Raw genomic sequence first — 27,475 nt, forward strand, 5'->3', positions numbered from 1 at the left:
TGAGAGAGAGTGTGTGTGTCAGTATGAGTGTTTGGGTGTATGTGTATGCGTCAGTATGTGTGTTGTGTGTGTGTATGTGTGTGTGTGCCAGTATGTGTGTGTGTATGTCATTATGAGTGTTTGGGTGTGTATGTGTGTGAGAGTGTGTATGTCAGTATGAGTGTCAGTGTGTGTGAGTAAACTCTCCTCATCATTACTGTAATGTGCAAAGGATGAAATATTGTTTGTTTCACCAGTTGTCTTTGAACATTTCAGTAAATGTTACCAGCTATTAATCTCGTTATTTAGGTTTGCCGATGTAACTTATAGCCTTATATATGTGTACATTGATATATAAAGCACCAAGATGACACGGTTATGAAATAACCTGATATGCTAAGCTTTATTTCAGTCCCACCATGCCGAAGATACAGTGTCATGTGCTTCACAACTCACTTAACATTCAAACAAAACAAAAAAAAAACAACAAATTAAAATCATAATAAATACAAAAGTGCGTACACAATTCAGAATAATACAAAAAAATGGGTTGAGATGGGAAGTGGCTCTCTGAAAGCCTTTAAACTGCATTGTGGTCAATCAAGAACAACAGGAACATTCCGGAATAATCATCATTTTGAACTTTTTACATGAACTAGCAAACGGTAACGCTGCTTTCTTAGTCGACTTCCTCCATGCGAGACGTGTCGTCGTCGCCTTCCAACGGTGGCATGTCCTCAACGGGGGCGGGGCTTGGCTCTTCGGTCGACAGGTCATCCTCGTCGATGCCTGGAATGATTATAAATATTAGATATGTGTGTAATATAATTGTATAATAGAATGTCTAAGTAAATGTTTACCTACCTAAGCCGAGTTTGATCATCCTGTAGATGCGGTTGGAGTGCGTCTGCGGGTCGTCCAGTGTGAAGCCAGAGGACAGCAGTGCGGTTTCGAATAGAAGGATCACCAGATCCTTCACGGATTTGTCGTTCTTGTCGGCTTCGGCTTTCTGTCTGAGGGTGTCTACGATGGAATGGTCTGGATTGATCTCAAGTTGCTTCTTGGCGGCCATGTAGCCCATGGTGGAGTTGTCCCTCAGCGCCTGGGCCTTCATGATCCTCTCCATATTGGCCGTCCAGCCGTACGTGCTAGTGACGATGCAGCACGGGGAAGACACCAGACGATTGGAGACGGTGACCTGTGGCAAGAGTAAACCAATCGGTTAGCGATCACACCCAACAACTGGAAGTGTCAAAGCAATGTAAGACTGCTTTTTACCTTCTCGACTTTCTTCTCCAGGATGTCTTTCATGATCTTGCACAGGTTTTCAAACTTGGCCTTCTTCTCTTCCTGCTGCTTCTTCTCGTCCTCATCCTCGGGCAGCTCCAGACCCTCTTTGGTCACCGACACCAGATTTTTCCCCTCAAACTCCTTCAGCTGCTGAACGCAGTACTCGTCGATGGGCTCGATCATGTAGATCACCTCCAGACCAGCTTTGCGCAGACGCTCCACAAAGGCAGAATTGGCCACCTGATCTTTGGTCTCACCTAGAGAAGATCCGTATATACCAACGTTAGTTGAGAGAAAATTATTTTGTAGAGAGAAAAAAAATTTTGAAGAGAGAAAAAATTAATTTGAAGAGAGAAAAAATTATTTTGAAGAGAGAAAAAACAAATTTAAGACAGACTCAGGAAGGAACTCTTGCAGATCAGGGCATCCGTAATAAAGCACCATAAAGACACAGGCATCGAATAACCTGATATGCTAAGCTTTATAGCATACTAGCAACATTTCTAAGAGGCGCTTTCAAGCTTTTACGAGTGAAACTTCTGACCTGTGATGTAGTAGATGTGCTTCTGGGTGTCCTTCATGCGAGTAACGTAATCTTTGAGAGACACCATCTCGTCTCCGGAGGCAGATGTGTAGTAACGCAGCAATTCTGACAATTTCTTTCTGTTCTGTGAGTCTTCATGGATTCCAAGCTATATAGAGAGGGATCAATTGTGACAGAAGCGTAAACAAGCCTGGAATGTCGGTTTCCAGCTTACAGAATTGCTGCCGAGCAAGTTGACGATTTGAACCCACCTTGATGTTCTTGGAGAACTGCTCGTAGAACTTCTTGTAGTTGTCTTTGTCCTCGGCGAGCTCCGTGAAGAGCTCAAGGCACTTCTTGACCAGGTTCTTGCGGATCACTTTAAGGATCTTGCTCTGTTGTAGCATCTCTCTGGAGATGTTCAGGGGCAAGTCCTCAGAGTCCACAACACCCTTAATGAAGTCTGCCAGAACAAATATGAAACTTAAGATATTATGGACATTTTTTTGGATTGATTACTTATAAAACTAGGAATGCACTGATGGATATTTATCGGCCAATTAAAACCATCGGCATTTCAGCAATAAGCATGAAAATACTTTTATATATATATATATATATATATAAAAAAAAAAAAAATTACAAAAAAAAGAAAAAAAAAAAAAAAAAAAAAAAATCGATGGTTGATTCATAATTAATTAGCAACACACTTTGTAAAAACTCTGTGAATTCAAATAAACAATCCAGAAATAATAATAGCCACAATTTGTAAAAGAACGTTTAATATTTTAATTTTTATATATCTTGTATTTGTCTAAATATCTCTTATTAATGCAGAAAAACAAACACACACACTCACTCGCACTCGCTCGCTCACACACACACACACACACACACACACACACACGCTCACGCTCTCACACACACACACACTCGCACTCGCTCGCTCACACACACACTTGCTCGCTCGCACACACACACGCGTGTATGAAATAATTTAATGCTGCATGATAGATTGAATTAAGACTGAAATTGCAATATGGTCTTTTTAACTGCAAAAGCATTTTTTTCATATCAATCATCGTGTCATCATATTAAGTCAATTTTTGTAACTTTAAAAAAATATATATATTTATCTTCTATTTATCTGTGATTGGGGTCTATTTAAAATGTTGTCCTTTTATGTGTTCAACAGATCCGAATTTCAATGGAAATCATTTATGGTTAGAACAGTGAAAAAGCTTTTGTCCCTCTTTGTACATTTTTTTAAGCATTCCTAATTAAAAGAGCGATCTGATGACAAAATATCAGCACCGTTTTCAGCCAACAGCTATTTGTTCAAATCAGGATCGGGTCAAAAAAAATGTATGTCCATGCATCCCCAAACAGAACTATGAAATTCAGTCTCCAAAGGCATTTAAAACTATCTACATTTGCCTTCTCACTCAATTATTTATGTTGAATCCTCAGTGCTGATGTACTTACTAAGGTACTCTGGGATGAGCTCGTCGCAGTTGTCCATGATAAAGACTCTGCGCACGTACAGTTTGATGTTATTCTTCTTTTTCTTGTTCTCAAACATGTCAAATGGAGCTCTACGAGCCACAAAGAGTAGAGCGCGGAATTCCAGCTGACCTTCCACGGAAAAGTGCTACAAGGAAGAATAGAAACATGACAGTTAATCAAATGCTCATTGAAATTCAGTACAGAAGTACGCAGCTCTGACGCTCACTTTGACAGCGAGATGATCCTCCCAGTCGTTGGTGAGGCTCTTGTAGAACTCGCCGTACTCCTCGTTGGTGATGTCATCGGGGTTGCGTGTCCACAGAGGTTTGGTCTTGTTCAGCTCCTCCTGGTCGATGTACTTCTCCTTGATCTTCTTCTTTTTCTTCTTCTTGTCGGAGCTTTTGTCATCGTGGTCTTCATCGTCTGAGCCCACATCTTCGATCTCAGGCTTATCCTCGTCTTTCTCTCCCTCCTCTTCATCTTTCTCCTTTTCCTTTTCCTTTTCCTCTTCTGCCTCATCGTCACTCACCTCCTTGTCACGCTCCTTCTCCACCTGAACCACAAAGATGATTTGTTCAGAGTTAAGTCTGTTAAACCACAACAATAATAGTCTCTAAATGAGAATGACATTTCAATAATCAATTGTTTACGATGCAAAATCATGGTCACAGGGTTGACAATACAAGTATGATGTCACCTTTTACAGTTTATGGAGTTGTGCACAATGTTAATATGGGAAAGTAATAATGTTATAATGTATAACCGGAGGACACAACTTCAAGTCTTTTAAAAGAGAGAATGCAAATAAAATACTAGCTTTGATGTCCACATTCTTCCAATAGAAATCAACCGATATATCCATTTTACCGATTATTCGGTACCGATATTTGATTTTTGGAACTCTGTTCTCTGCAAAAATCAACGACGATTGTTGCCGATAGTATTTTTCTCTATTCCAGTGTGTTCCTCTAAATATATATAAACATACAAAACCCTTCATCCACATTCTTTCCAGCGAAAATTAGAGGTCAACTGATATATCAGTTTTACCGATTAATCGGTGCCGATAGTTGATTTTTGGAACTATCGGTTCTTGGCTAAAACTGACGCCGATTGTTGCAGACAGTATTTTTCTCTATTCCAGTGTGTTCCTCTAAATATATATAAACATACAAAACCCTTCATCCACATTTTTTCCAATAGAAATTAGAGGTCAACTGATATATAAATTATAATGATTAATCGGTGCCGATAGTTGATTTTTGGAACTATCGGTTCTCTGCAAAAATCGATGGCAATTGTTGCCGATAGTATTTTTCTCTATTCCTCTGCCTTCCTCTAAATATATAAACATACAAAAAAAAATGTTTTATTATTTTTTTGGGGTATTTGGTATTGCATAACTCCTGACACAAATTAAGACAAATACTGAAACTTGAGTCAAATCTTTTTAATGATGTATTAGTTTGTCAAGGTTATAACATTACATCTAATAGTCCGTCAAAATGTGCAAAGCTTATTACAATCACTGCTTATGGCGGAGCTGACACCTAGCATCGCTACAGGCTATCCTCCTTGGTTTAGAAAAAAACAATTCAACGGCCCTTCGGTAATTGCACTCTTTTACGAGTGGACCTTTTATGCATATTTTCATGCAGGCTGTCAGACTGTACCCCTGCAGTCTGTTGCGCAAGTCTGTCTTGATCTATACATGGAAAGTGAATGAAGTTTAGATTAGCGTCGAGTCGCTCATTTACTGTCGAGTCGCTCTGCTAAAATTCGCGCTGTGAACATAAAGCCCGCCTACTTTGATTTGATTGGTCATCTCAAATATTCTGACATTGACGAGCAGTGACAGACCAATGAGGCTCAGATGAACACACACACACGCACACGCTCGGCGCCGCTGCGGAAGAACGCGCTGATAACAAGACCGAAGCGAACACGAAGGCTTATCACATATTTAAAGATGGAAAGGGAGAAAACAGGACAGAGTAACACGGTGCATATCGCTCATATATACTTTTTTGACGACGTAGTTAAGGCGGCAGGCGTGTGTTGCTTAGGCGGCCGCCTTAGTTTCAAAGTGCTGCAGGAAACCCTGTATATATATATTTTTTATAGTGTTTATATTGTAATACATTGTAGATGATAATAAGAGTGCATGTTTTGTTTCCCTTATGTGTTTGTGTGCGCTGGAAGAACAGACATTACAAAATAAGAGTCCCCTGTGTATTACAGGCTGTTTAATAATTAAGAATCCCACATTGTGCTCCAAATCTTGGTTTTCAGGTAATTATTGGTATTATGGTTACACAAACATCTGTACTTGGAATTTTACTAGTTTTCGACTTTTACCTTCTATATCTGTGGCCATCACAGTAAGGAAAGACTAAGAACGTTTATCATTCACTAAATACATTTTAAAAATGATCGGCAGATTATTGGATTATCTAATAATAATAATAATCTAAAGTTATATGGGTTTTGATGATTTCTTTAGAAAAACACCTCTAATCTTTAACTCATTATTTACAAATTTTAAAGAGGGACATTTTTATGGCACTGCTTACAAAGAGTGTGATGGGGTAGCCAATGAACTGAGAGTGTTTCTTCACGATTTCCTTGATTCGGCGCTCTTCAATGTACTCTAACTGGTCCTCCTTAAAATGCAGGATCACTTTTGTGCCACGGCCAATTGGCTCGGCTGCAGAGAATAAAAACAATTGCATTATTTCAAGGATTGCGTGAATATGATCTGTGTTTCACGAAAAGCTAATGTTTGTTTGTCACTTACAGTTGTCCACTTTAACTGTAAAGGATCCGCCTGCAGATGACTCCCAAGCATACTGCTCATCATCGTTGTGTTTGGTGATGACTGTGACTTTTTCGGCCACCAGGTAGGCAGAATAGAAACCCACTCCAAACTGACCAATCATGGAAATGTCCGCTCCAGCCTGCAGGGCCTCCATGAAGGCCTTTGTGCCGGATTTGGCAATGGTTCCCAGGTTATTGATGAGGTCAGCCTTGGTCATACCAATGCCGGTATCGATCAAAGTCAGTGTGCGATCTTGCTTGTTGGGAATGATTTCAATTTTGAGGTCTTTTCCAGAGTCCAGCTTGCTTGGGTCTGTGAGACTTTCATAGCGGATTTTGTCCAAAGCCTGTTGGAAAACAAAAATGCATTTCTATTACAAGTTGAATGTTTGTATAGCAAGTAAATTACATTTCTAGTGACTCTCCAAAATGAATTACTACTTTCAAATAAATTTAATTAATTATCCGAGAGGGATAAAGGCCGACTGCGGAGGATAGTGCGGGAGAGAGAGATCGTTTACGGACACATCCGTCGTGTGTGTGTGTTTGTGTTTGTTTCAGGTTATAATTAAAATATAATTTATATTGTCAAGCCAGTTCTCGCCTCCTCCTTTCCATTGAACTACGTTATACTGGTGCCGAAATCCGTGAAGGAGGAGGGATACGCCGTAGTAGAGTTCTCGCCACTACCGTCCACCCCAACGGAGCAGCCGCGGCCATCTTCCGGGGGACGAGGAGCCCAGTCGCCTGGAAGCAGAGGACGTCCGCCGACCGCGAGGGGATAAGGGGCTCCTAACCGACCGTCTGGAGTCGCCATGGGCGGAGGAGAGCCCTGCCATCCCCCAAAAACATGGAGAGGTCGAAGGAAGACCGCCGTCCGCGAGGGGAGGAGGGAAGAGTCTCCCCGACCGCCTGGAGTGGTAGGGCCGCTGCCAGGGGTGGAGGAGTGTCCCCACGAGTCGCCGAGAACGCGGAGGGGCGTTTTGACTGCCGGGGGTCGTGAGTCTGACTCCAGTCCGCCCGGGGAGATGTGGCTGTCGTCCGCCTGAGAGGGTGGAGAAGTGATCGAGGACCATGCGACGGTGCATCGGAGAGATGGGGCTTCGGGAACCAGTGTAATCAGTTCAGTGGAAAGGAGGCGGCGAGAACCGGCTTGACGATATAAATAATAGTTTAATATAAAACTGAAACAAGACACAAACACACATGACGGACATGTCCGTAAACGATCTCTCGCTCCTCGCACTATCCTCCCCAGTTGGCCTGTATTATCTCCTGCCAATATGGTCGAATGGCCTGGCAGCTCCAAAATACATGACAATGATCTACCAGCTGTTCCCCACGTTTCCTCCAACATAACCCCATTCCCACCTTGCCTGTCTGAACAGATTTTAACTTGGGGGTTACAAAGTATCTAATCAAATATATATATTATATATATAATATTACTATATATTTCTGAAGGTTTCTGAAAGCTAATTCTCCCCTTGATGAGATTGAACAAAAGGAGGTGATGCCAATCCTCCACCAATGCTGAAACCTCCCATCAATCTTTGCTTAAAGTCGGGGTCAAAAGCGACCCACCTCAATAGTCTAGTTTGCCTTTCAAGTAATGATGGTTTACACTCCTTAAACCAGATTCTAAGGGAGACTTTATCCATTGATTTAATGATTAGAGTACTGCTCATACAAAAGTTTGCTGCCCAATACTGACTGTAGTGGGATATCTAACAGGGTGACCTCCAAGTCAGTCCACTTTGCTCTATATTCTGGGTTACAGCAGCACCCTAATGGCCTTAGGTGAGCCACATTATAGTAATCAGATAAGCAGTGACCTTCCCCCTCTTCCTTTGGACAGTTGGAGTGTTTTGAATTGGATTCTTGGCCTTCTCCACCCCCCATATGTATCTTGAAATCCACTTATCCCAATCATTAAATCGTTTAAGCGGCACCTCAACTGGTAAGGATTGGAAAAGTGTGTTTATTATTATTAATAATAACATGAGATCTAGTTAAAATACATACATCGCACTCTTAATTTGAATTTTCTCGTTTAACGTAAGTTAAAGTCAATCGACAGCATTTTTGACAATGTTGATTACCACAAATGTGTTTTCCAGTGGGACACTTACAATGGAAGTCAATGGGGCCAATTTTTGGAGGGTTTAAAGTAAAAAATGTGACGCTTATAATTTTATAAAAGCACTTGCATTAATTCTTCAGTATTATTTGAGCTGTAAAGTTGTTTAAATCTGTTTTTAGGGAGACAAAGTTGTAAAATCGGCTATAACTTTACACAGAAAAGATTAGCAAGCGATTTGATCACACTATAGTCATGCTAAAACACATATTGTTTATGTCTTGTGTCAAAACATCTGAAACAGTGAGTATTTTAACATTTACAGATGGAACCCCATTGACTTCCATTGTAACACACATTTTAGCTTTTATTAAAGAAAAGGAGGGATGAGTCGAAATACAATTTTGCGGTAATCAACATTATGCCACACATGTTGTCATCAAACTGAAATGTGGCATAATGTGAAATTTAACATTATGGTAAGGTTGATTTAATCTTATTTTTTTATTTTATTTTTTACTATAATAACTTATAAAAGACTAAGTAGTTTTGATTGATAAATTATTTAATTCACAGGCTGGATTTTCCAAAAACAGGCATTGCATTGTGGTTATTTAATCAATAAAAACATTGTATTTATTTATTTTAAAGACAAAATTAATTACATTGTGATATTGTTATCGTAATATAAAATGACTCATATCAAGATAAGATTTTGCTCATATTGCCAACTCCTAATCTGTATTATTCAGTCTTTCGCTACACCATAACTTACGTCTGAAGAGTTGGAGATGAGCTCTCGGAGGAAGATCTCTTTGTTGGAGTAGAAGGTGTTGATGATCAGAGACATCAGCTGAGCAATCTCAGCCTGGAAGGCAAAAGTCTCGGCCTCCTCCTCCATCACCTGGTCATGTGCCTCGGGCATCTAAACAGAGCCAAAACGAAAGAGAACGAGCTGTGACACCCACCTTACCCTTGTGCGACCTTCTGACATTTGTTCGATCATTAAGGTAATGGCATACATTTAGCCAAAGGTGTGAATTTTTGGGGGAATGTTGATATTTCAACCTCAGTTCCTATAATACATCTATAATACACAAAATAGTTTCACTCAGGACCTTCAGGACAAAAATGTCCCCATTGAAACCCATTAAAATGGCAATATTTGATCCCAGTGCCATTAAAACATACAATCACATTTTACATTTTTATTATGTTCCACCAGATGCCGCCATTTTTCTCATGTTTATCCTGTGAAGCAAATACAAGCTTTTCCCCTATTCTCTGTTTACTGTATTATAGAGACCTGCAGGACAACTGAATACATGGTGCAGATACAAGTGTGTGTGTGTGTATGTGTGTGTGTGGATGTCATAGTGTGTTTTGTATGTGTGTATTGAGAAATGTGTGTGTAAAAAACAACATTGGCATTATGTAAACAAACTGACATTTAAAGGGTTAAAATCCTGAAAATCAATGAGTATTTGGAAGTTATGATCAGGACTGATGTTGGTTAAAAAATTAAGTGAAAGTGGAAAATAATATTAATATATAGTATTATTATGGCAGTTTTTTGACGCGGGCATTTTTGTCCTCAAAGGACCTTTGAGTAACTTTTTAAAATTGACGCATAACTCTTCTTCACACAATTATGTCTTAATGTTAACTGCCAGAAATATACATAAATCCTTGAAATAAAACAATATATATATTTGGCAAGGATCCTAGGATGTGCATTATACCAGATTTGTTCAGATTTACCAGAAGTGCCAAAAGTAAGCCAGTTTTGGCCCACATCTGGGCTGCCACATTCTCTTATGGGATTTGCTGTTGCATTGCATGTCATAGTTGTGTTATGGTGGTCCAGTTTATTCTATCCTGAGTCACTTGAGGGCTCAAACACCTTTAACTCTAGTGCAAAATAATATTGCATTTAAATAATATACCAAATTAACTCTATATAACGAATATTAACGCCCCTGTTGGTGTGAGAAGGTCATCACGAGTTCCAGAACCTACCAAACTCTCCACGTGCAACTAACACTATATTTCTTACCGTATAGATGTTTAATGTGTGTGTGTGTCACACTATAATGCAATTTATATGGGCTTAGGACATTAAAATGACGACTTGTTTCATGCAACTCCACCAAGAATGACAAAAAGCTATTCTGTATTATAATTGCCTGCTGTAATAGAAATATCCTCAGTGTGTATGCATAAAACTGCGATGTTTCAAATTAATTTCCTTGCTTTAATACAGAAACAGAAACCTAGCGATATAAGAATGTTATTCATATTCGTTCTGATACCAGTTAAAAATCGCAACAACTGTCTTATATGATGTTATCAAATTAATTAAACGCAAATAAACGTCGAATAGCCTCACAACACCTGCGTACAAAAACACAACGAATATGAGTGAATTTCTGATTAATATTGTAATATTCTTACCTTGAATGCTTTTGTCAATAGCTTCGTGAGATCCGTATCAAGCGCGTTACGCCAGTGACGCTTATATACGCTCAGCAGAGAGTGTTCGAGAACGCAAACGTCCAGAAGTCTCTCGAATCTTCCCAATGCTTTTCAATAGGAGCAGAGGGAGGGACTTTACTGTCAATCATTCCAACTCTCTCTCACGACCGTTGGGGAGGGCGGGGCTTAGGCTGAGGGAGATGAAAGTTCTAGATTTCTCGGGAAATCAGAAGTTGCAATAAAATGAAATAAAGTCCACAACTTGACTACAGTTGATATTTGCTCAATAAACATTTATTAAAAACCTTCCACTTGGGTTACAAAAAAAAAGATGAACTTAGAAAAGATCAGAAAATTCAATTTTCTGACATACTACACTAAAATGTAATACAAGAAAAACAGGAGATACTGGGTGTAATTTACTGACTAGCAATCAGTTTCGATCTTAAACTACTTCCTTGTGATGTGAAGATGTTTAAAAAACAATAAATACAATTTAATACATTAACAATTAGTGCTATTTACACTCAAACTTTTTAGTCAACTTCCTCCATTCTAGAACTGTCATCATCGCCCTCCAGAACTGGCATTTCTTCGTCTGAGGGTTGAACAATGTCCTCAACAGTAGAGTCATCATCATCAATTCCTGTGAAAAGAACAAAGCAAATATAATAATGTCATTTTTTCTATGGAATTTCATTTTTGACTGGAGGTTGACTAATATGGTTTTTCAATTGGGCCAATGGCAATACCAATAAATAGAGAGTGTGGCAGTTGATAAAATGGTGATATATAAGTGAGATAAACCAATGAAAATTAAATGCTAATGTCGATTATCTCAAACTGGCCAAATGTCAGCTGATGTAACTGCCTAGTCCGCATTATTTTTATGAAAGTTCTACATTTGGTTCTCCATTTTGGTCTTCAGTGTGTTTTAACATCTACCATGAGTTTTAATTGTGATTTTCTTTTGATAATTTGAGCCTTTTAACTTACCGAGACCAAGTTTGATCATCCTGTATATGCGGTTAGCATGTGTTTGTGGGTCTTCCAGGGTGAATCCAGAGGAAAGTAGAGCAGTTTCAAAGAGCAGTATCACCAAGTCCTTCACGGCTTTGTCGTTCTTGTCGACCTCGGCCTTGTCTCTGAGCGTCTCAACGATTGGATGGAGGGGGTTGATCTCGAGGTGTTTCTTAGCGGTCATGTAGCCCATGGTGGAGTTGTCCCTCAGGGCCTGAGACTTCATGATCCTCTCCATGTTGGCCGTCCAGCCGTATGTGCTTGTAACGATACAGCAAGGTGAGGAGACCAGACGGTTTGAGACGGTGACCTGTTTGGATACAAATATTAATATTTAACAACATATTCATTATCATTTTATAGTTCTGAGAAGCCTATATATACTTCTAAACACTAGTCTAGCTAATGCTAACAGCTTATACCTTCTCAATCTTTTTGTCGAGAATGTCTTTCATGATCTTGCACAAGTTGTCATATTTGGTCTTTAGCTCCTCTTGCTTCTTCATCTCCTCCTCATCCTCGGGCAGCTCCAGACCCTCTTTGGTCACCGATACCAGGTTTTTACCATCATATTCTTTCAGCTGCTGAACGCAGTACTCGTCAATGGGTTCAATCATGTAGATCACCTCCAGACCAGCTTTGCGCAAACGCTCCACAAAGGCAGAATTGGCCACCTGATCTTTGGTCTCACCTTTAGAGAGGAAGATTATTTTGCAAGATGATGACTTCTTTTACTCTGTTAAGACTTATAATCTATGGGTTATCATAATGAAAATAATGTTCAAGTTAATTTAAAAACTACTAACCAGTGATATAGTAGATATGCTTCTGGTTTTCCTTCATGCGGGACACATAATCCTTGAGAGACAACATCTCATCTCCAGAAGCAGATGTGTAGTAGCGAAGCAGCTCAGAGAGCCTTTTGCGGTTCTGAGAGTCCTCATGGATACCCAGCTAGAATAGGAAAATATATTTAAGCTTGTATAGATTCAGAACAATATCTCTATGATCTCATGTAGTACTAGCAAAGCAAACTTACCTTGATGTTCTTGGAGAACTGCTCGTACAACTTCTTGTAGTTTTCCTTATCCTCTGAGAGTTCAGAGAAGAGCTCAAGGCACTTCTTGACCAGGTTCTTGCGGATCACTTTAAGGATCTTGCTTTGTTGTAGCATCTCTCTGGAGATGTTCAGGGGCAAGTCCTCAGAGTCCACAACACCCTTAATGAAGTCTGCAAGAACATTAGTCATCAACTTTTATACCTATTAGTGATATTCATTCTTTATTCTTTTTTTTATCCCCTTTTTCTCCCCAATTTGGAATGCCCAATTCCCACTACTTAGCTGGACGGGGGACAAGTCTCAGTTGCCTACGCTTCTGAGACAGTCAATCCGCACATCTTATCACGTGGCTCGCTGTACATGCCATTGAGAGTGAGAACCACTAATCATGACCATGAGGGGGTTACCCCATGTGACCCTGCCCTCCCTTGCAACTGGGCCAATTAGGTTGCTTGGAGTCTGGAGTCATTCAGCATGCCCTGAATTCGAACTCGCAAATCCAGGGGTGGTAGTCAGCATCAATACTCGCTGAGATACCCAGGCTCCCAGAGAGATTCATTCTTATAGATCATGGGTCATATCAATGTCTTATTTATAACTTCTACATATACATATTTGAACTACTGAGACACTTACTGAGATATTCTGGAATAAGCTCCTCACAGTTATCCATGATAAAGACTCTGCGCACATACAGCTTAATGTTGTTTCTCTTCTTCTTGTTCTCAAAAAGGTCAAAGGAGGCTCTTCTGGGCACAAACAGCAAAGCGCGGAACTCCAGCTGACCCTCAACTGAGAAGTGCTGCAACAAGATAATTTGTAGTTTAATCAACTACTCATTCTAAACAAGGAGTCCAAGAAATCCATCCATTTCACTTTGCATTTTTGACTCAATATTACTGCTAACCTTGACAGCCAGGTGGTCCTCCCAGTCGTTGCTCAAACTCTTGTAGAACTCGCCATACTCCTCGTTGGTGATGTCATCAGGGTTACGGGTCCAGATGGGCTTGGTCTTGTTCAGCTCCTGAGCATCAATGTACTTTTCCTTGACCTTCTTCTTCCTCTTGTTCTTGCCATCTTTGGAATCTTCATCTTCATCAGCCCCCAGGTCCTCTATCTTTGGTTTGTCTTTGTCATCGTCAGCGGCCACCTCTTCTTCCTTTTCTCCTTCTTCAAGGTCAACCTCCTTCTCTCGCTGTTTCTCAACCTGCAACAAATTATTGAGATTTGATTAATGTTGGCATTGGAACTTTTTGACTTTAGCTGGACTTAGGCTGTTTGAAGTTCAGGTATCAAAGTAGAGGCACTTACAAAGAGAGTAATGGGGTAACCGATGAACTGAGAGTGCTTCTTAACAACTTCCTTGATGCGCTTTTCCTCAGCATATTCAGATTGGTCCTCTTTGAGGTAGAGAATGACTTTGGTACCACGTCCAAGAGGTTCACCTGTGATTCCATGGCAACAGTAGATGTTAAGCATGATTTTGAAGTTATTAGCTACTTATTGAATTATCCATTTGATTTGTGTAATAAATATGTAAAAACTCATACCATTGTCTGGTTTTACTGTGAAAGAACCACCAGCTGCAGACTCCCAAATGTACTGCTCATCATCGTTGTGTTTGGTGATGACAGTGACTTTCTCGGCCACCAGATAGGCGGAATAGAAACCCACTCCAAACTGACCAATCATGGAAATGTCCGCTCCAGCCTGCAGGGCCTCCATGAAGGCCTTTGTGCCGGATTTGGCAATGGTGCCCAGGTTATTGATGAGGTCAGCTTTGGTCATACCAATGCCGGTATCAATGATTGTGAGTGTACGCACTTTCTCATTTGGGATGAGTTCAATCTTAAGGTCCTTGCATGAATCAAGTTTGCTTGGGTCTGTCAAACTCTCATATCTGATCTTGTCCAAAGCCTGTTGAAATGAAAATATACAGGAGGATGTTTATGAAACTGGGCATTTAAACAATCGTGTTGATGACTGTAGTTTATTCCAGTCATTTTGGAGCATTTTAAAAACTTACGTCTGAAGAGTTGGAGATGAGCTCTCGGAGGAAGATCTCTTTGTTGGAGTAGAAGGTGTTGATGATCAGAGACATCAGCTGAGCAATCTCAGCCTGGAAGGCAAAAGTCTCGATGTCCTCCTCCATCATGGGCTGTGCGGATTTCTCAGGCATCTGTACAAGGGAAGGAATGTTTCGTTATGTCGTGTCTATCTCAATAAACCTCATTTGGTATCTTAGTGCGGGTTTTGGAAAAAGGGGCGTGGCTTATCCAACGCCTCAGATTGTGGAAAATGTAGAATGGCTAAAATCACTTAAAGCACCTTTATTTCCATTATTCTTCAAAAAACAAAATCTATATTCCATTCCATTAAAATAGAATAGTTCAGAAGGTCAATTTTGAGCATGTTTCAATGTTATTCTTACTATTTATAAAAGTTGTAATGGCACCTCTATTCTTTTTAAATGTGTGTTTTTTATTACTGAATCTTTAAATTAACTTAACAGCTCTTTTTCAATCTGAAGTAGTCCTCTGAAAGTAAACATGTATTAATATATTATATATAAAAATTCCTATTATTTTTTTTCTTTTATTTCTATTCTAAATTATATTAAGTGTTCTGATTATTTATAAAAAGCTGTAGTTTCTCAAAATTTGAAGATATACATTATTCACATATATTTGCTAGATCCTTTGAAATCTTGTACAAATGATAATGAAGCAACAGCTGATGTGGGGGGGGGGGGTCGCATATCCCACCACATGAGCAGACGGCAAATGGTGTAATTATGGAGACCAAAATATATCTTTTTCCCCATTTTTTGTTTTACAAATGTAATGCGACCTAGTCTCATTTTGAGGATAACATTGCACTGGGTTACTCAGGTTTCTCAAAAATTCTGAGTTGCTACAGCTGCCACCAAACTCCACATGCCGCTGGACACATGCTTTCAAGCACATGCTCTTAGCATGCATTTCTAACCCTTCTACTTTAGTTCGGAGCATGATCACAATAGTCAGCATTTAACATTTTAGAATAGTTCTTTTCAAAGTCCAGAAAATGCAGAACTAGTACAAAAATTGACCATCATTGAAGAGAAAACAAACAATATTTTGCATTACTCAATATTTAATTATTTTAAAGGAAGTGCAGAAACTAGTATAACCTAATTAGACCATTAGTACCCTACACATTTGAGAAAATGAAATAAAGATCTATTTGCAAGTCAAACATTTTAATATGTGGTGTTGTATTGCTCTTACCCTGATAATTATCTTCTGTGTAAAAGGTCTGATAAAAATGGCCTTCTCAAGTCTTCTGGTGTATGGAGATTTACTCCACTTGAGTTTGAGTCGAGCTGTGCTCTTGTTGGCTTCTCGTCGCTGCTTTCACGTTATCTGCCGAGCGGTGGGCCTTCATCAGCCTTTATATACTTGTGAGCAATGTTTCTCGAACCCCCCATTTAGAAAGTTCCAGAAGGAATGCCCACTTCAGTAGGTGTGGAGATAGAGGGCTAAAGTAAGAACACTAGGCAGTGTAGTGTGTGTGTGTTGAAAGGGGGTCGTCCACTATCATATACCCCATTTGTCCTTTTAGGGACAGGGAGTCACAAGAGGTGGCTGTCAATCAAGGCAAGAACGTTCTGGATGGCACATGGGCCTGTCAGCTTGGTGCCTTGACTTCCTGCTAGCAAAATCTCGACAGTTTATTGGCTGCAAGTCTGCGGCTGGTGAGATCTCGCAAAATATCACAGGACCTTAGAGTCAAGGTGCCACAATTTACAATTAAAACAAAAAATAGGGCTGAGATTGGGGAGATAAAGGTCAATCTACTATTGCAATGGACTGGAACAATCAATGGGAATGATGGTCTGAATTTAAGAAAGACTGGCCATTTAATTTATTAAAAATATATTCCCTATAAAATGGGCAGAGAATCAAGGTTTATTACTGTTCAAAATATCAGTGGTTCTCAATTGATTTTGCATTGGTTCATTGGACATCAATTTGCAACTAAAAGGTAAATAAAAGTGTCCTTAAAAATTATTTCCATTTAGCATTGTTTTTTTTTGTTGCTTCAGAAAAGACAAAAGAGCCATTTTTGGGTTGCAACCCTTCGTCTAAGGTCAAAGTCAATGAGCCTTACTAGTAAATAAAACAAAATGTCTAATCTTTGTAAATAAATGACTCAGTACTACTACCATGTTAACCCAAATTACCACATTGGAGGGTTTTCTGGCATGATCTGCCCATTTACGGCCCATTTACGGTCCTACCACAGCATCTCAATCGGGTTCAATGACTTGGATTGACTAGGCCACGCCAAAACTTTAATTTAGCTTCTTTTGAGCCATTGAGAGGTGGACTTACTCCTATGCTTTGGATCATCCAGTTGTGCTTGAGCTTCAACTCACCGATGACGGGACGTTCTCCTTTAGGATTTTCTGGTAGAGAGCAGAATTCATGTTTCCCTCAATTATTGCAAGTCGGCCTGAAGCAGCAAAGCATCCCGACACCATCACACAACCACCACAGAATTGTGGAATTCTGTGTTTGATTTATGCCAGATGTAACGGGACCCCCGTCTTCCAAACTGTTAGACTTTTGACCCATCAGTCAACAGAACATTCTACAGACGAGCCTTAATGTTCTTCTGGGTTAGCAGTGGTTTTCACCTCGCCAGTCTTCCATGGATGGCATTTTTGCCCCGTGTCTTTCCGATCGTGGAGTCATGAACAGTGACCTGTATTGACCGCCTGCAGTTCTTGGATGTTGTCCTTGGCTTTTTTGTGACTTCCTGGAAGAGTCGTCGCTGCGCTCTTGGACGAATTTTGGAAGGACGGCCACTTCTGGGATGGTTCACTACTGTGCCAAGTTTTCTCCATTTTGAGATAATGACTCTCACTGGGGTATTTTGGAGTCCCAGAGCCTATGAAATAGCTTTGTACCCCTTCCCAGACAAATGTATTTCAATCACCTTTTTCCTCATCATTTCTGGAATTTCTTCGTCCTTGTGTGTCTAGTCCAGCTGAACCTCATTATGAATGCAGTTTTATAGATTTGGGAATTTAGTAACTAAGGGGGCAATTACTTTTTCCACACAGACCCAGTTAGTATTGGATAACTTTTTCACTCCAATAAATCACATAATCATTTAAAAACTGTATTTTGTGTTTCCTCAGATTGCCTTCATTTTATGTTACATTTTGTTAGAATTTTTGAAACAATTTAGTACTAACCTTTTACGTGAAACTTTATATAAAATTTTACATTTTTGTTGCCATGATAGCGTAACGCCATTAACTCGATTTAAACAACGACAATTTATGTAAGTGCTTTTATGAAATTATAAGCTTCACATTTCTGCCTTTAAACCCTCCAAAAATTGCCCCATTCACTTCCATTGTAACTATAATTAACGTACTTTTTAATTGAAAAATGTAAAGTGAGGGATTACTCTTAATTTTTCAGTAATTTAATTACAAAGACTACAGAGTAATTCTATATAAAACAATTGTGAATTTTAAATCAAAATTTAACGTCTAATTTTAAAATCGATGTTTTCTAATTTAATGCTGCTCCCTTAAATTCTGTGGCCAGTTCATGAATAATTGATTTGATTTATATGATTTATATGATTTGAAAGAATTAAAAGTACAGTTTCATGTCTATCATTGTATTTTTCATCTGGTCGAGGTTGATAAACAACGTTGTTTTTAGAAAACAATAAGTAATGCAATTACTTTTCAGACTAATTACACTTTAGAAGACACGTGTAATTAGTAAATAATTACTTTTTTAGAGTAACTTACCCAACACTGCCATTCACAGTGCAACATACTTCAAGGGAACTTTGTAGGTGTGCAATGTAACCAGAAGTGACCGAAGACATAATACAGATTATTCTGTACGTTTTACTCTCTTAACATTTTTATAAATATAGCATAGTAATATTAATCGGTTACAATAAGGCATAAACGTTGCAACAACATATAATGCATCGTTTTGAGGCAGAAAAGTTTACTTTCAGTCTAGCGTGTTTTACGTTATGAATATTAATGACGTTGTGTGACGTAGGCCGTCAAATTTTAAAAGTACTGTCTAAAGCGTCATGAATATTAATTACGTTTAGTGACGTTTGCCGTCAGTTTTCAAAAGTTCCGTCTAAAGCATCATAAATATTAACGACGTTGTGTGTCGTTAGCTGTCAGTTTTCAAGAGTCCCGTGTAAAGCGTCATGAATATTAATTACGTTTAGTGACGTTTGCCGTCAGTTTTCAAAAGTTCCGTCTAAAGCGTCATAAATATTAATGACGTTGTGTGTCGTTAACCGTCAGTTTTCAAGAGTAACGTCTAAAGCTTGTTTACTTTTACTCACAGGAGGAAAAACTCAAAAACGAAGAGAAATTTGATGCGTTATATTTTCTTCGATGAAAATATGCAAAATATGGAAATATCAAACTCACAATTTGTGAAATTTCCACAGCTAAAGGGATAAAAAAAGCCATTATAAAGTCGGATTATTTATTGTCTTATTTATTTACAATACCTATACTTGTACAATTATCCAAAAATCATGTAGTGAGAAAACAAAAATAAAAAATGAGAGAGATAAGAGGCTTTGTTGTGTTTCTTCGATGGAAGTGTGCAGAAAGCTCGCGCGCATGCTCGTGCACGAAACGGAATGAATACTAATGTCGAAGATGGCGACGGAGGGAGGAGGGAAAGAGACGAACGAAATTAAAACGCAATTCACCACACGGGAGGGCGTCTATAAACTCCTGCCGAACTCCGAATACAGCCGGCCCAACCGGGTGTCGTTCAACTCGCAGGGCTCGAACCCGGTGAAAGTCTCATTCGTGAACGTGAACGACCAGTCCGGGAACGGCGAGAGAATCTGTTTCAATGTGGGCCGGGAGCTTTACTTCTACATTTATAAAGGCGTGAGGAAGGTAACGACATGACAGCTGCTGGAACTGTTTGATCAGTTTTAAATAAGTTTATATAAATAAAGATGTCACGTGCATGCGCACTAATCAGTGTGCATTGACCAGGCAGAGGCTTTGGACTGTGAGTCACCTTTAAAGGGGGGGTTAGACTGTGCACTTTGTGTACATAATGTTTACAACTCAAATTGCATGTAAATGCAATCCAAATACAATGTGCATGCATTCAGTTATTTTGGGCAGATCTAGGGTTATGCATGGTGTTTGGGGTGGGTAACTTGTTGCATTAAGCTGTAAAGGCTGTTGGTATTAAAATGTGTTTTGACAACATATTTCTAAGTTAATGCAATTCAGAATATATAGTATGCATCACCGTTTTTGGGTAGATCTTGGAATATGTATGTGTTGTTTGGGGTGGGTAACCTGTTGCATTATTATGAGAAGACTGTTGAGTGTTTGATTTTGACAGTTTGCATGTTATTTCCATTCAGAATACTATATTAGTGTGTATTTGTATGGGTATCTTATATAATGTCAAGGATTTCAGAATTTATTAACATCAACTAGGAATTGTGATATCCAGGTCATGCTTGGACTAGAATTATTGGGGCAGAACATGATACCGGCTCATTTTTGTGCACTCTAATGCACTAACACACAATTCTAAGCTAAATATTATGTTAAATAATTGAAATAGGCATTTACATATGAGCTACAAGTATTTGCACTTTTAAAAAATTGTTAGTCACACCGCAGGACTACTTGAGTGAACTCCTAAAACATGATCAAATTGTGATCATTTATAGCACCTAAAATAGCCTATACACTTTCACTTCTATATGTGTATTTATACTGTGTGTGTGTATATATATATATATATATATATATATATATATCGGTTTTACCGATAGTTGCTTTTTGGATCAGGTTGTCTGCAAAAATCTATGCTTATATATATATAATGTATATTTTATTATTCCTACAATGTAACAGCAGCCTCTAGAAGTGAAATAAAAACAAGCACTGACACCTTGTGGGGATTTGTTATATCTAAATCTTTCGTCATTGATAATATTTATCCATATTTTTGTCCTCACTTCAATGCATATTTTGTGCATAATAATAATAAAAAAGATGCAACGCATGAAATATAACCGCATTAAAGATGTAATGCATTAAAGATGTAACACATTAAATATAACTGCATTAAAGATGCACCGCATTAAATATAACCGCATTAAAGGTGCACCGCATTAAATATAACCGCATTAAAGGTGCACCGCATTAAATATAACCGCATTAAAGATGCAACGCATTAAATATAACCGCATTAAAGATGCACCGCATTAAATATAACTGCATTAAAGATGCTCCGCATTAAATATAACCGCATTAAAGATGCACCGCATTAAATATAACCGCATTAAAGATGCACCGCATTAAATACAACCGCATTAAAGATGTACCACATTAAATATATCCGCATTAAAGATGCACCACATTAAATATAACCGCATTAAAGATGCACCGCATTAAATATAACCGCATTAAAGATGCACCACATTAAAGATGCACCACATTAAAGATGCACCACATTAAATATAACCGCATTAAAGATGCACCGCATTAAATATAACCGCATTAAAGATGCACCGCATTAAATACAACCACATTAAAGATGCACCGCATTAAATATAACCGCATTAAATATAACCACATTAAAGATGCACCGCATTAAATATAACCGCATTAAAGATGCACCGCATTAAAGATGCACCGCATTAAATATAACCGCATTAAATATAACCGCATTAAAGATGCACCGCATTAAAGATGCACCACATTAAATATAACCGCAGTAAATACAACTGCAGTAAATACAACCGCATTAAAGATGCAACGCATTAAATATAACCGCATTAAGATGCAACGCATTAAAGATGCAATGCATTAAATATTACAGCATTAAATATAACCGCATTAAAGATGCACCGCATTAAAGATAACCGCATTAAAGATGCACTGCATTAAAGATGCACCGCATTAAATATAACTGCATTAAATATAACCGCATTAAAGATGCACCGCATTAAAGATGCACCGCATTAAAGATGCACCGCATTAAATATAACCACATTAAAGATGCACCGCATTAAATATAACCACATTAAAGATGCACCGCATTAAATATAACTGCATTAAATTAAATTAAAAGTTGTCGATAACGTTGACTAATCGTTTCAGACCTACTATACAATATTAGGCAGGTGCTGTTGTGGCTGATCGGTGCATACCTCTACCTAATTATACATTTATATACATTTGCACCTAAAATCTTGATGAAAACAAGTTTCAACTATTATTTGTTTGTCAATTCCTCACGTCAGCAAGGTTAAGATGTTTTATTGTAAATCATGTTCATTTTATCCAGCTTATGGGGGTTAATTCAATTCACAGGTTTTACTAAATGACATTGCATCTACATAAAAACACATGTTAGACAATATTCCCCAACTAGCCTTACAGAGTTGTCTGAACTAACAATTGAATGTTAAACAATGTTGCTGATTTGCGAGTTGCACGCATTGCAACATTTAGAAATGATGCGGTTAGTGTTATAGGCTTATTTTTTGCAGTTTTGTTGAGGTTTGTTGATTGTCAGCGTTGTGTGTTAAGGGACCTCTCTTCAAAGGCAGAGACTGCCGTTAACTTCATGTCAAAACAATTGAAATGGTGACATACTGAAAGTGGTCATATTGCGAATTGATAGTTGGCTGAACTAGAAATTGGCAGTTCTCTTTAAAAAGATCAAACAAATTCACATTGACTAAATAAAGCAATGCTACGGAGAACACTTACTAAGGCCGTTTTGTTTGTTTGCTTGTTTTTGATTTACTCAGGCTGCTGATTTGAGTAAACCCATAGACAAGAGGATATATAAGGGCACACTGCCCACCTGCCATGACTCGAACCCCCTCACGGCCACCGCAGAGAGCGTCTCCTTGTTGGTGGGCTTTTCTGCAGGGCAGGTGCAACTCATCGACCCCATCAAAAAGGAAACTAGCAAACTCTTTAATGAAGATGTGAGTCCTTGTATTTCCTTTGTACGATTGAAAAGTGTTGGGGAAGTTTCCACAACACAGATTTAACCTTCAGTGACCTGGACTTGGTTTAATTTGTGATTGGGCAACTGACTAAATACATGGCATCATGTGATTTAAGGGTGAATAGATTGTGAAGTTGATCAATGTTACTCTCATGAAGGGGGGATCTGTCAAAAACATGTCCAGGTCATATTTCGCTATGTTTTGCTTTAAATTCAGCCATTACTGTTTGTAATCATTATTCCGGTCTCTTTCTTCTATGTGATCTAACAGAGACTCATTGACAAGACGCCAGTGACGTGTGTAAAGTGGGTCCCCGGCTCAGAGAATCTGTTTTTGGTGGCTCACGCTAGCGGTAGCATGTACTTGTACAACGTGGACCACACTTGTGGGACCACTGCACCCCATTACCAGCTCCTAAAGCAAGGCGAAAACTATGCCGTGCACACCAGCAAGAGCAAAACGGCTCGCAATCCTCTTCTCCGCTGGACGGTTTGCGAGGGTGCGGTCAACGAGTTCGCCTTCTCCCCTGATGGCAAGTTTCTGGCATGCGCCGGTCAGGACGGCTTCCTCAGAGTGTTTTGTTTCGATTCCGCAGAACTCCACGGCACCATGAAAAGCTACTTCGGTGGACTTCTATGCCTGTGCTGGAGCCCCGACGGGCGATATATCGTAAGCGGCGGAGAAGACGACCTTGTGACGGTTTGGTCATTTTTGGACTGTAAGGTTATTGCTCGCGGTCGCGGGCACAAGTCTTGGGTTAGCGTCGTGGCGTTTGATCATTGCATTACTAGCGTCCAGGACTGCGAAGCGCCCACGGAGTTCAGCGGGAGTGATGAAGAATTCCACGAACAAGTTCAATTCAATGGTAGTCGAAAGCGGGCGAATAGCGCCCAGTCTAGTTTCTCTCAGCGGAACTCTACGGACGGCCGAGGTGTCAGTGTGACATATCGGTTCGGATCGGTCGGTCAAGACACCCAGTTTTGCTTGTGGGACCTCACCGAAGATGTTCTGTTTCCTCATCTTCCGTTGTCCAGAACTCACACAAATGTCATGAACGCAACTACTACTTCTGTCCCAGTTGGTAATACCGCTACACTCGGTACTAACGGTAATAATAGCGTAAGCAGTAGTGGCAGTAGCGCCCCCTCGAACTCCTTATCACCCGCTTTACCCCGTTCAAACAGTTTGCCACACTCTTCACCAGCAGGGGGCAGTAGCCCCAACAGCCACAAGCCCACTAGCATCATGGACAGCACTTTGATAGCCACCGGCGTTAGCAAATTCGCAACGTTAGCTCTACACGAAGCACGTAAGGAACGGCATGCCGAAAAGGACCACAAACGCAATCACAGCATGAGCTACATCAGTAACAAGAGCAGCGACAAGCTAAACCAGTTGATTGGGACACGGACGGCCAAAACGGACGTTGCTAAGACGCTAGGGACTGCCCAGTGCCCGCGCATGGAGGAAGTGCCATTACTAGAGCCGCTAGTGTGTAAGAAAATCGCCCATGAGCGACTCACTGTGTTGATTTTCCTGGAGGACTGTCTGGTCACAGCCTGTCAGGAGGGCTTCATTTGCACATGGGCACGACCTGGAAAAGTGGTGAGTTTAGTGACACTATATTATTAGCATACATTAGCATATTTGTACATACTCTCAAAATGCAAAGAACAGCCTTGGGAAAAACGTAAAAATCGCAAGCTGTCGCAAATAATTCAGAAACTGGCTTAATTTGCATTAACTTCCTGAGACCAGAGCGTGACTGCTGTGTGCATTTCCCATTTCCCATTTTAATTTGTAACCAGTAACACCTAATAAACATGCAAAAACAATCGGATACATATGTGGACACCAGGACTAAGTTGTAAATTTTTTAATAATACCAAGCTATAAAAAGTCAGATTTATTTAATAAAATAGTTATCATGTTCAAATAAAATTATCCATTATAAATGATGAATCTATGTACTGATGATCATCGTCCCATTTGTGTGTCAAACATGTTGAGTGTCCAAACATCATCTGCAGCCTGAAACTGAACTTTATCAGATTTTAGGAGTGAACGCACTTAACTGCATAGAGAGCTATAGGATGCTCCCTATTTAGTGCATGACTTAACCTCCAGTGGGCTGTCTGTCTGCACTGGTCTCAGAACAGTTATAGGAGAGCTATAGGATGCTCCCTTGCTCCCTATTTAGTGCACGACTTAACCTCCAGTGTGCTGTCTGTCTGCACTGGTCTCAGAACAGTTATAGCAGAGCTATAGGATGCTCCCTTGCTCCCTATTTAGTGCATGATTAACCTCCAGTGTGCTGTCTGTCTGCACTGGTCTCAGAACAGTTTGAAATGCTCGTTATTTTCATCGTAACTCCATATAAAGCCTCTGAAAGACACATTTTGTCAGCTGTTGGATGCATCCATTAATTCTCAATGTGATAATACACAGTAAATGTAGGATTTCTAATAAAAGCCTAGTGTACACATTAGTGGTCATTGTGTTTATCAGCTTGGCGTTTGGTGATAAATCTCAAAATCTTTAAAAATGTCACATCGGATGAAACTAGAGACTGTAATATTTAGACTCAAACAGGTTTCAGTGTAAACACTTAATCAGGTTTCTTACCAGATGTAGTTTTGTTGCTGTTTCTCCCACACACAAACTCCGCTGTGATCAGCACTATGTTGTTTGGTCACATGACTCTGTTGAAAGTTTAACCCTTTACTGACAGCAAACAGTCTCCTGAACTGAGATCAGTTGGTTTAAATGAAATTAAATAACGAGGTTTATACTTGCAATCTCAAATAAATAAAATAAAAAGTACTGATGTGTCTAAATGTATCACTAATCTATCGTTTTAACCTTTTTTCAGGGTTTGTTGCAGTCTCAAAACCCGGCTAACTCTCCGAGCGGGACGGTCGTATAGCTACTGTGTTTTGTGCTGTTGACTGGACTTCAGCACACAGAACTGGACCTGAGCTGAGAAGAACCGACACCTTATATCAACACCGTCATGTTTGCATTGAGGGACATATTTACTGTAAACAAGAACATGTCCAGGTCATATTTTCACCCCAAAATCAAATGTTCTGGACCGGTTTTGTGAGATTCACCCATAAGGAATATCCAGTTGAACTGATATTCTATGTTGTGTTCAGTATTTTCAATAATAGTTCCTGTAATTAGCTTCAGTCGCTCTGTTCGTTTTGTTTTTAAAGCTTGTATAGTTCAGTCAATTTCTTCCACTGATTGTTTTACCTTGTCAGGACCTCCATGTTTCCTCAGAGATGTTTTGCGCTGCTTGTGTTGCGACTGACTGTCTTTCCTTCATAATTGCGTTAGAACAAAAACAGGTTCAAAGCCACTGATGCGTTTCAGGTACAGCGTGTCGCTTCCCTTCATCAGCGCTGGATGTTGCAATTGTACTTTTGTTCAAAAAGTGAAAAGGAGAAAAATGTTTGCACTAAATAATTAGAAGAAAATGGCTTTACATTTTTTGGAGTTATAAAAGGACTCTTTGGCAATGCTGTAAAACAGAACTAAATATATTTTGAACATTATATTTTAATATTGTTTCAGATGAAACGGGTTATAGGATAATTTGTAAATATTGTAAATGAAAGATTTATGATGGATTCAGAATAATAATTACACAAAATAGAAACAGTTGTATTTCTAATACAGAGGAATATATATATATATAAGGTAAGATTAAAATGATCTTAAATAAGGAGTTTTGTCTCGTTTCATTTCACAGCTTGTTTATATATCAGATGCATATTTACAGGCATGTATGTTTTCTATAGTGGGAGATTTTGATACCAATTTAATTTGGAGTAATTTGACCAAAGGAATAAAAAATGGGGTCAGTTTTTTTAAAGGCAGAAAAGTGAAGCTTATAATATTATAAAAGCATTTACATGAATTCTTCTATAAAAACGTGTGTATTATTTAAGCTGTAAATCATCGTTTTAGGGTTCACAGCACTCATGTCGTCATAGCAACGAAGTTCTTTAATTGGATATAACTATGTTTGAGGTCATCAACATTATGCCACAAATACTGTCGAATGAACTTCACTTATATAGAACTACACCGGAAATAGTTTATAAACTAACAATGAACAATAACTGTTACAGTATTTATTAATCTTGCTCATGGTTCATTGTGGCAGAGCGGAGGGCGGGGCGGGGTTGTGATTATACACACCCGGTCCCTTATCAGGCTAATCAAGCCTCCGAGAGGGATAAAGGCCGACTGCGGAGGATAGTGCGTGAGAGAGGAGAGAGAGATAAAAAAACAAAAAACACTTACTCGCCAGTTCTCCGATACGCCGTAGCTTGTTCCTTGGCCACTCCTCCACCCTCTAACGCACGATAGCCGCGCCTCTCCGGGGGGATCGGAGGGGAACAGAAGGGGTCTCCCCCGCCCCTGGCAGCGGTTCTCCCGCTCCAGGCGGTCAGCAGCGAGCCCCTCCCCGCTCACGGTCGGCGGTCTCAGACCCCGCCGCGTTTCAGCGGCTGGTAGGAGACTCCTCAGCCCCTGGCAGTCGCTCCAAGCGGTCGGTTAGGAGCCCCTTCTCCCCTCGCGGTCGTCGTCCTCTTCCAGGCGGCCGGGCTCCTCGTCCCCCGGCAGATGGCCGCAGCTACTCCATTGGGGTGGACGG

General features: G+C 39.6%; 3 protein-coding genes across 3 annotated transcripts; 1 reads left to right on the plus strand and 2 right to left on the minus strand.

Moving 5' to 3' along the window:
- Positions 1–6: 6 nt before the first annotated feature.
- LOC127621867 (heat shock protein HSP 90-alpha) lies at positions 7–10,777 on the minus strand. Its single transcript, XM_052095647.1, has 11 exons — positions 10,650–10,777; positions 8,971–9,120; positions 6,096–6,462; positions 5,872–6,005; positions 3,525–3,851; positions 3,278–3,443; positions 2,065–2,255; positions 1,814–1,961; positions 1,258–1,526; positions 844–1,177; positions 7–768 (listed from the first exon to the last, which is right to left on the minus strand). The coding sequence occupies exons 2-11, from the start codon at positions 9,118–9,120 to the stop codon at positions 659–661; spliced, it is 2,196 nt and encodes a 731-aa protein (XP_051951607.1). The 5' UTR covers positions 10,650–10,777; the 3' UTR covers positions 7–658.
- A 176-nt stretch (positions 10,778–10,953) lies between these two features.
- On the minus strand, positions 10,954–16,227 carry LOC127621868 (heat shock protein HSP 90-alpha 1). The gene is made up of 11 exons (XM_052095648.1): positions 16,020–16,227; positions 14,777–14,929; positions 14,301–14,667; positions 14,062–14,195; positions 13,658–13,957; positions 13,387–13,552; positions 12,730–12,920; positions 12,497–12,644; positions 12,113–12,381; positions 11,667–12,000; positions 10,954–11,316 (listed from the first exon to the last, which is right to left on the minus strand). The coding sequence occupies exons 2-11, from the start codon at positions 14,927–14,929 to the stop codon at positions 11,207–11,209; spliced, it is 2,172 nt and encodes a 723-aa protein (XP_051951608.1). The 5' UTR covers positions 16,020–16,227; the 3' UTR covers positions 10,954–11,206.
- Positions 16,228–19,332: 3,105 nt separating this feature from the next.
- On the plus strand, positions 19,333–26,490 carry LOC127621873 (WD repeat-containing protein 20-like). Its single transcript, XM_052095655.1, has 4 exons — positions 19,333–19,708; positions 22,603–22,785; positions 23,080–24,414; positions 25,682–26,490. Exons 1-4 carry the CDS (start codon positions 19,451–19,453, stop codon positions 25,733–25,735), a joined length of 1,830 nt encoding a protein of 609 aa, XP_051951615.1. The 5' UTR covers positions 19,333–19,450; the 3' UTR covers positions 25,736–26,490.
- Positions 26,491–27,475: the final 985 nt, after the last annotated feature.

Source organism: Xyrauchen texanus, chromosome 28, assembly GCF_025860055.1.
Source record: "Xyrauchen texanus isolate HMW12.3.18 chromosome 28, RBS_HiC_50CHRs, whole genome shotgun sequence".
NCBI classification, from domain to species: domain Eukaryota; kingdom Metazoa; phylum Chordata; class Actinopteri; order Cypriniformes; family Catostomidae; genus Xyrauchen; species Xyrauchen texanus.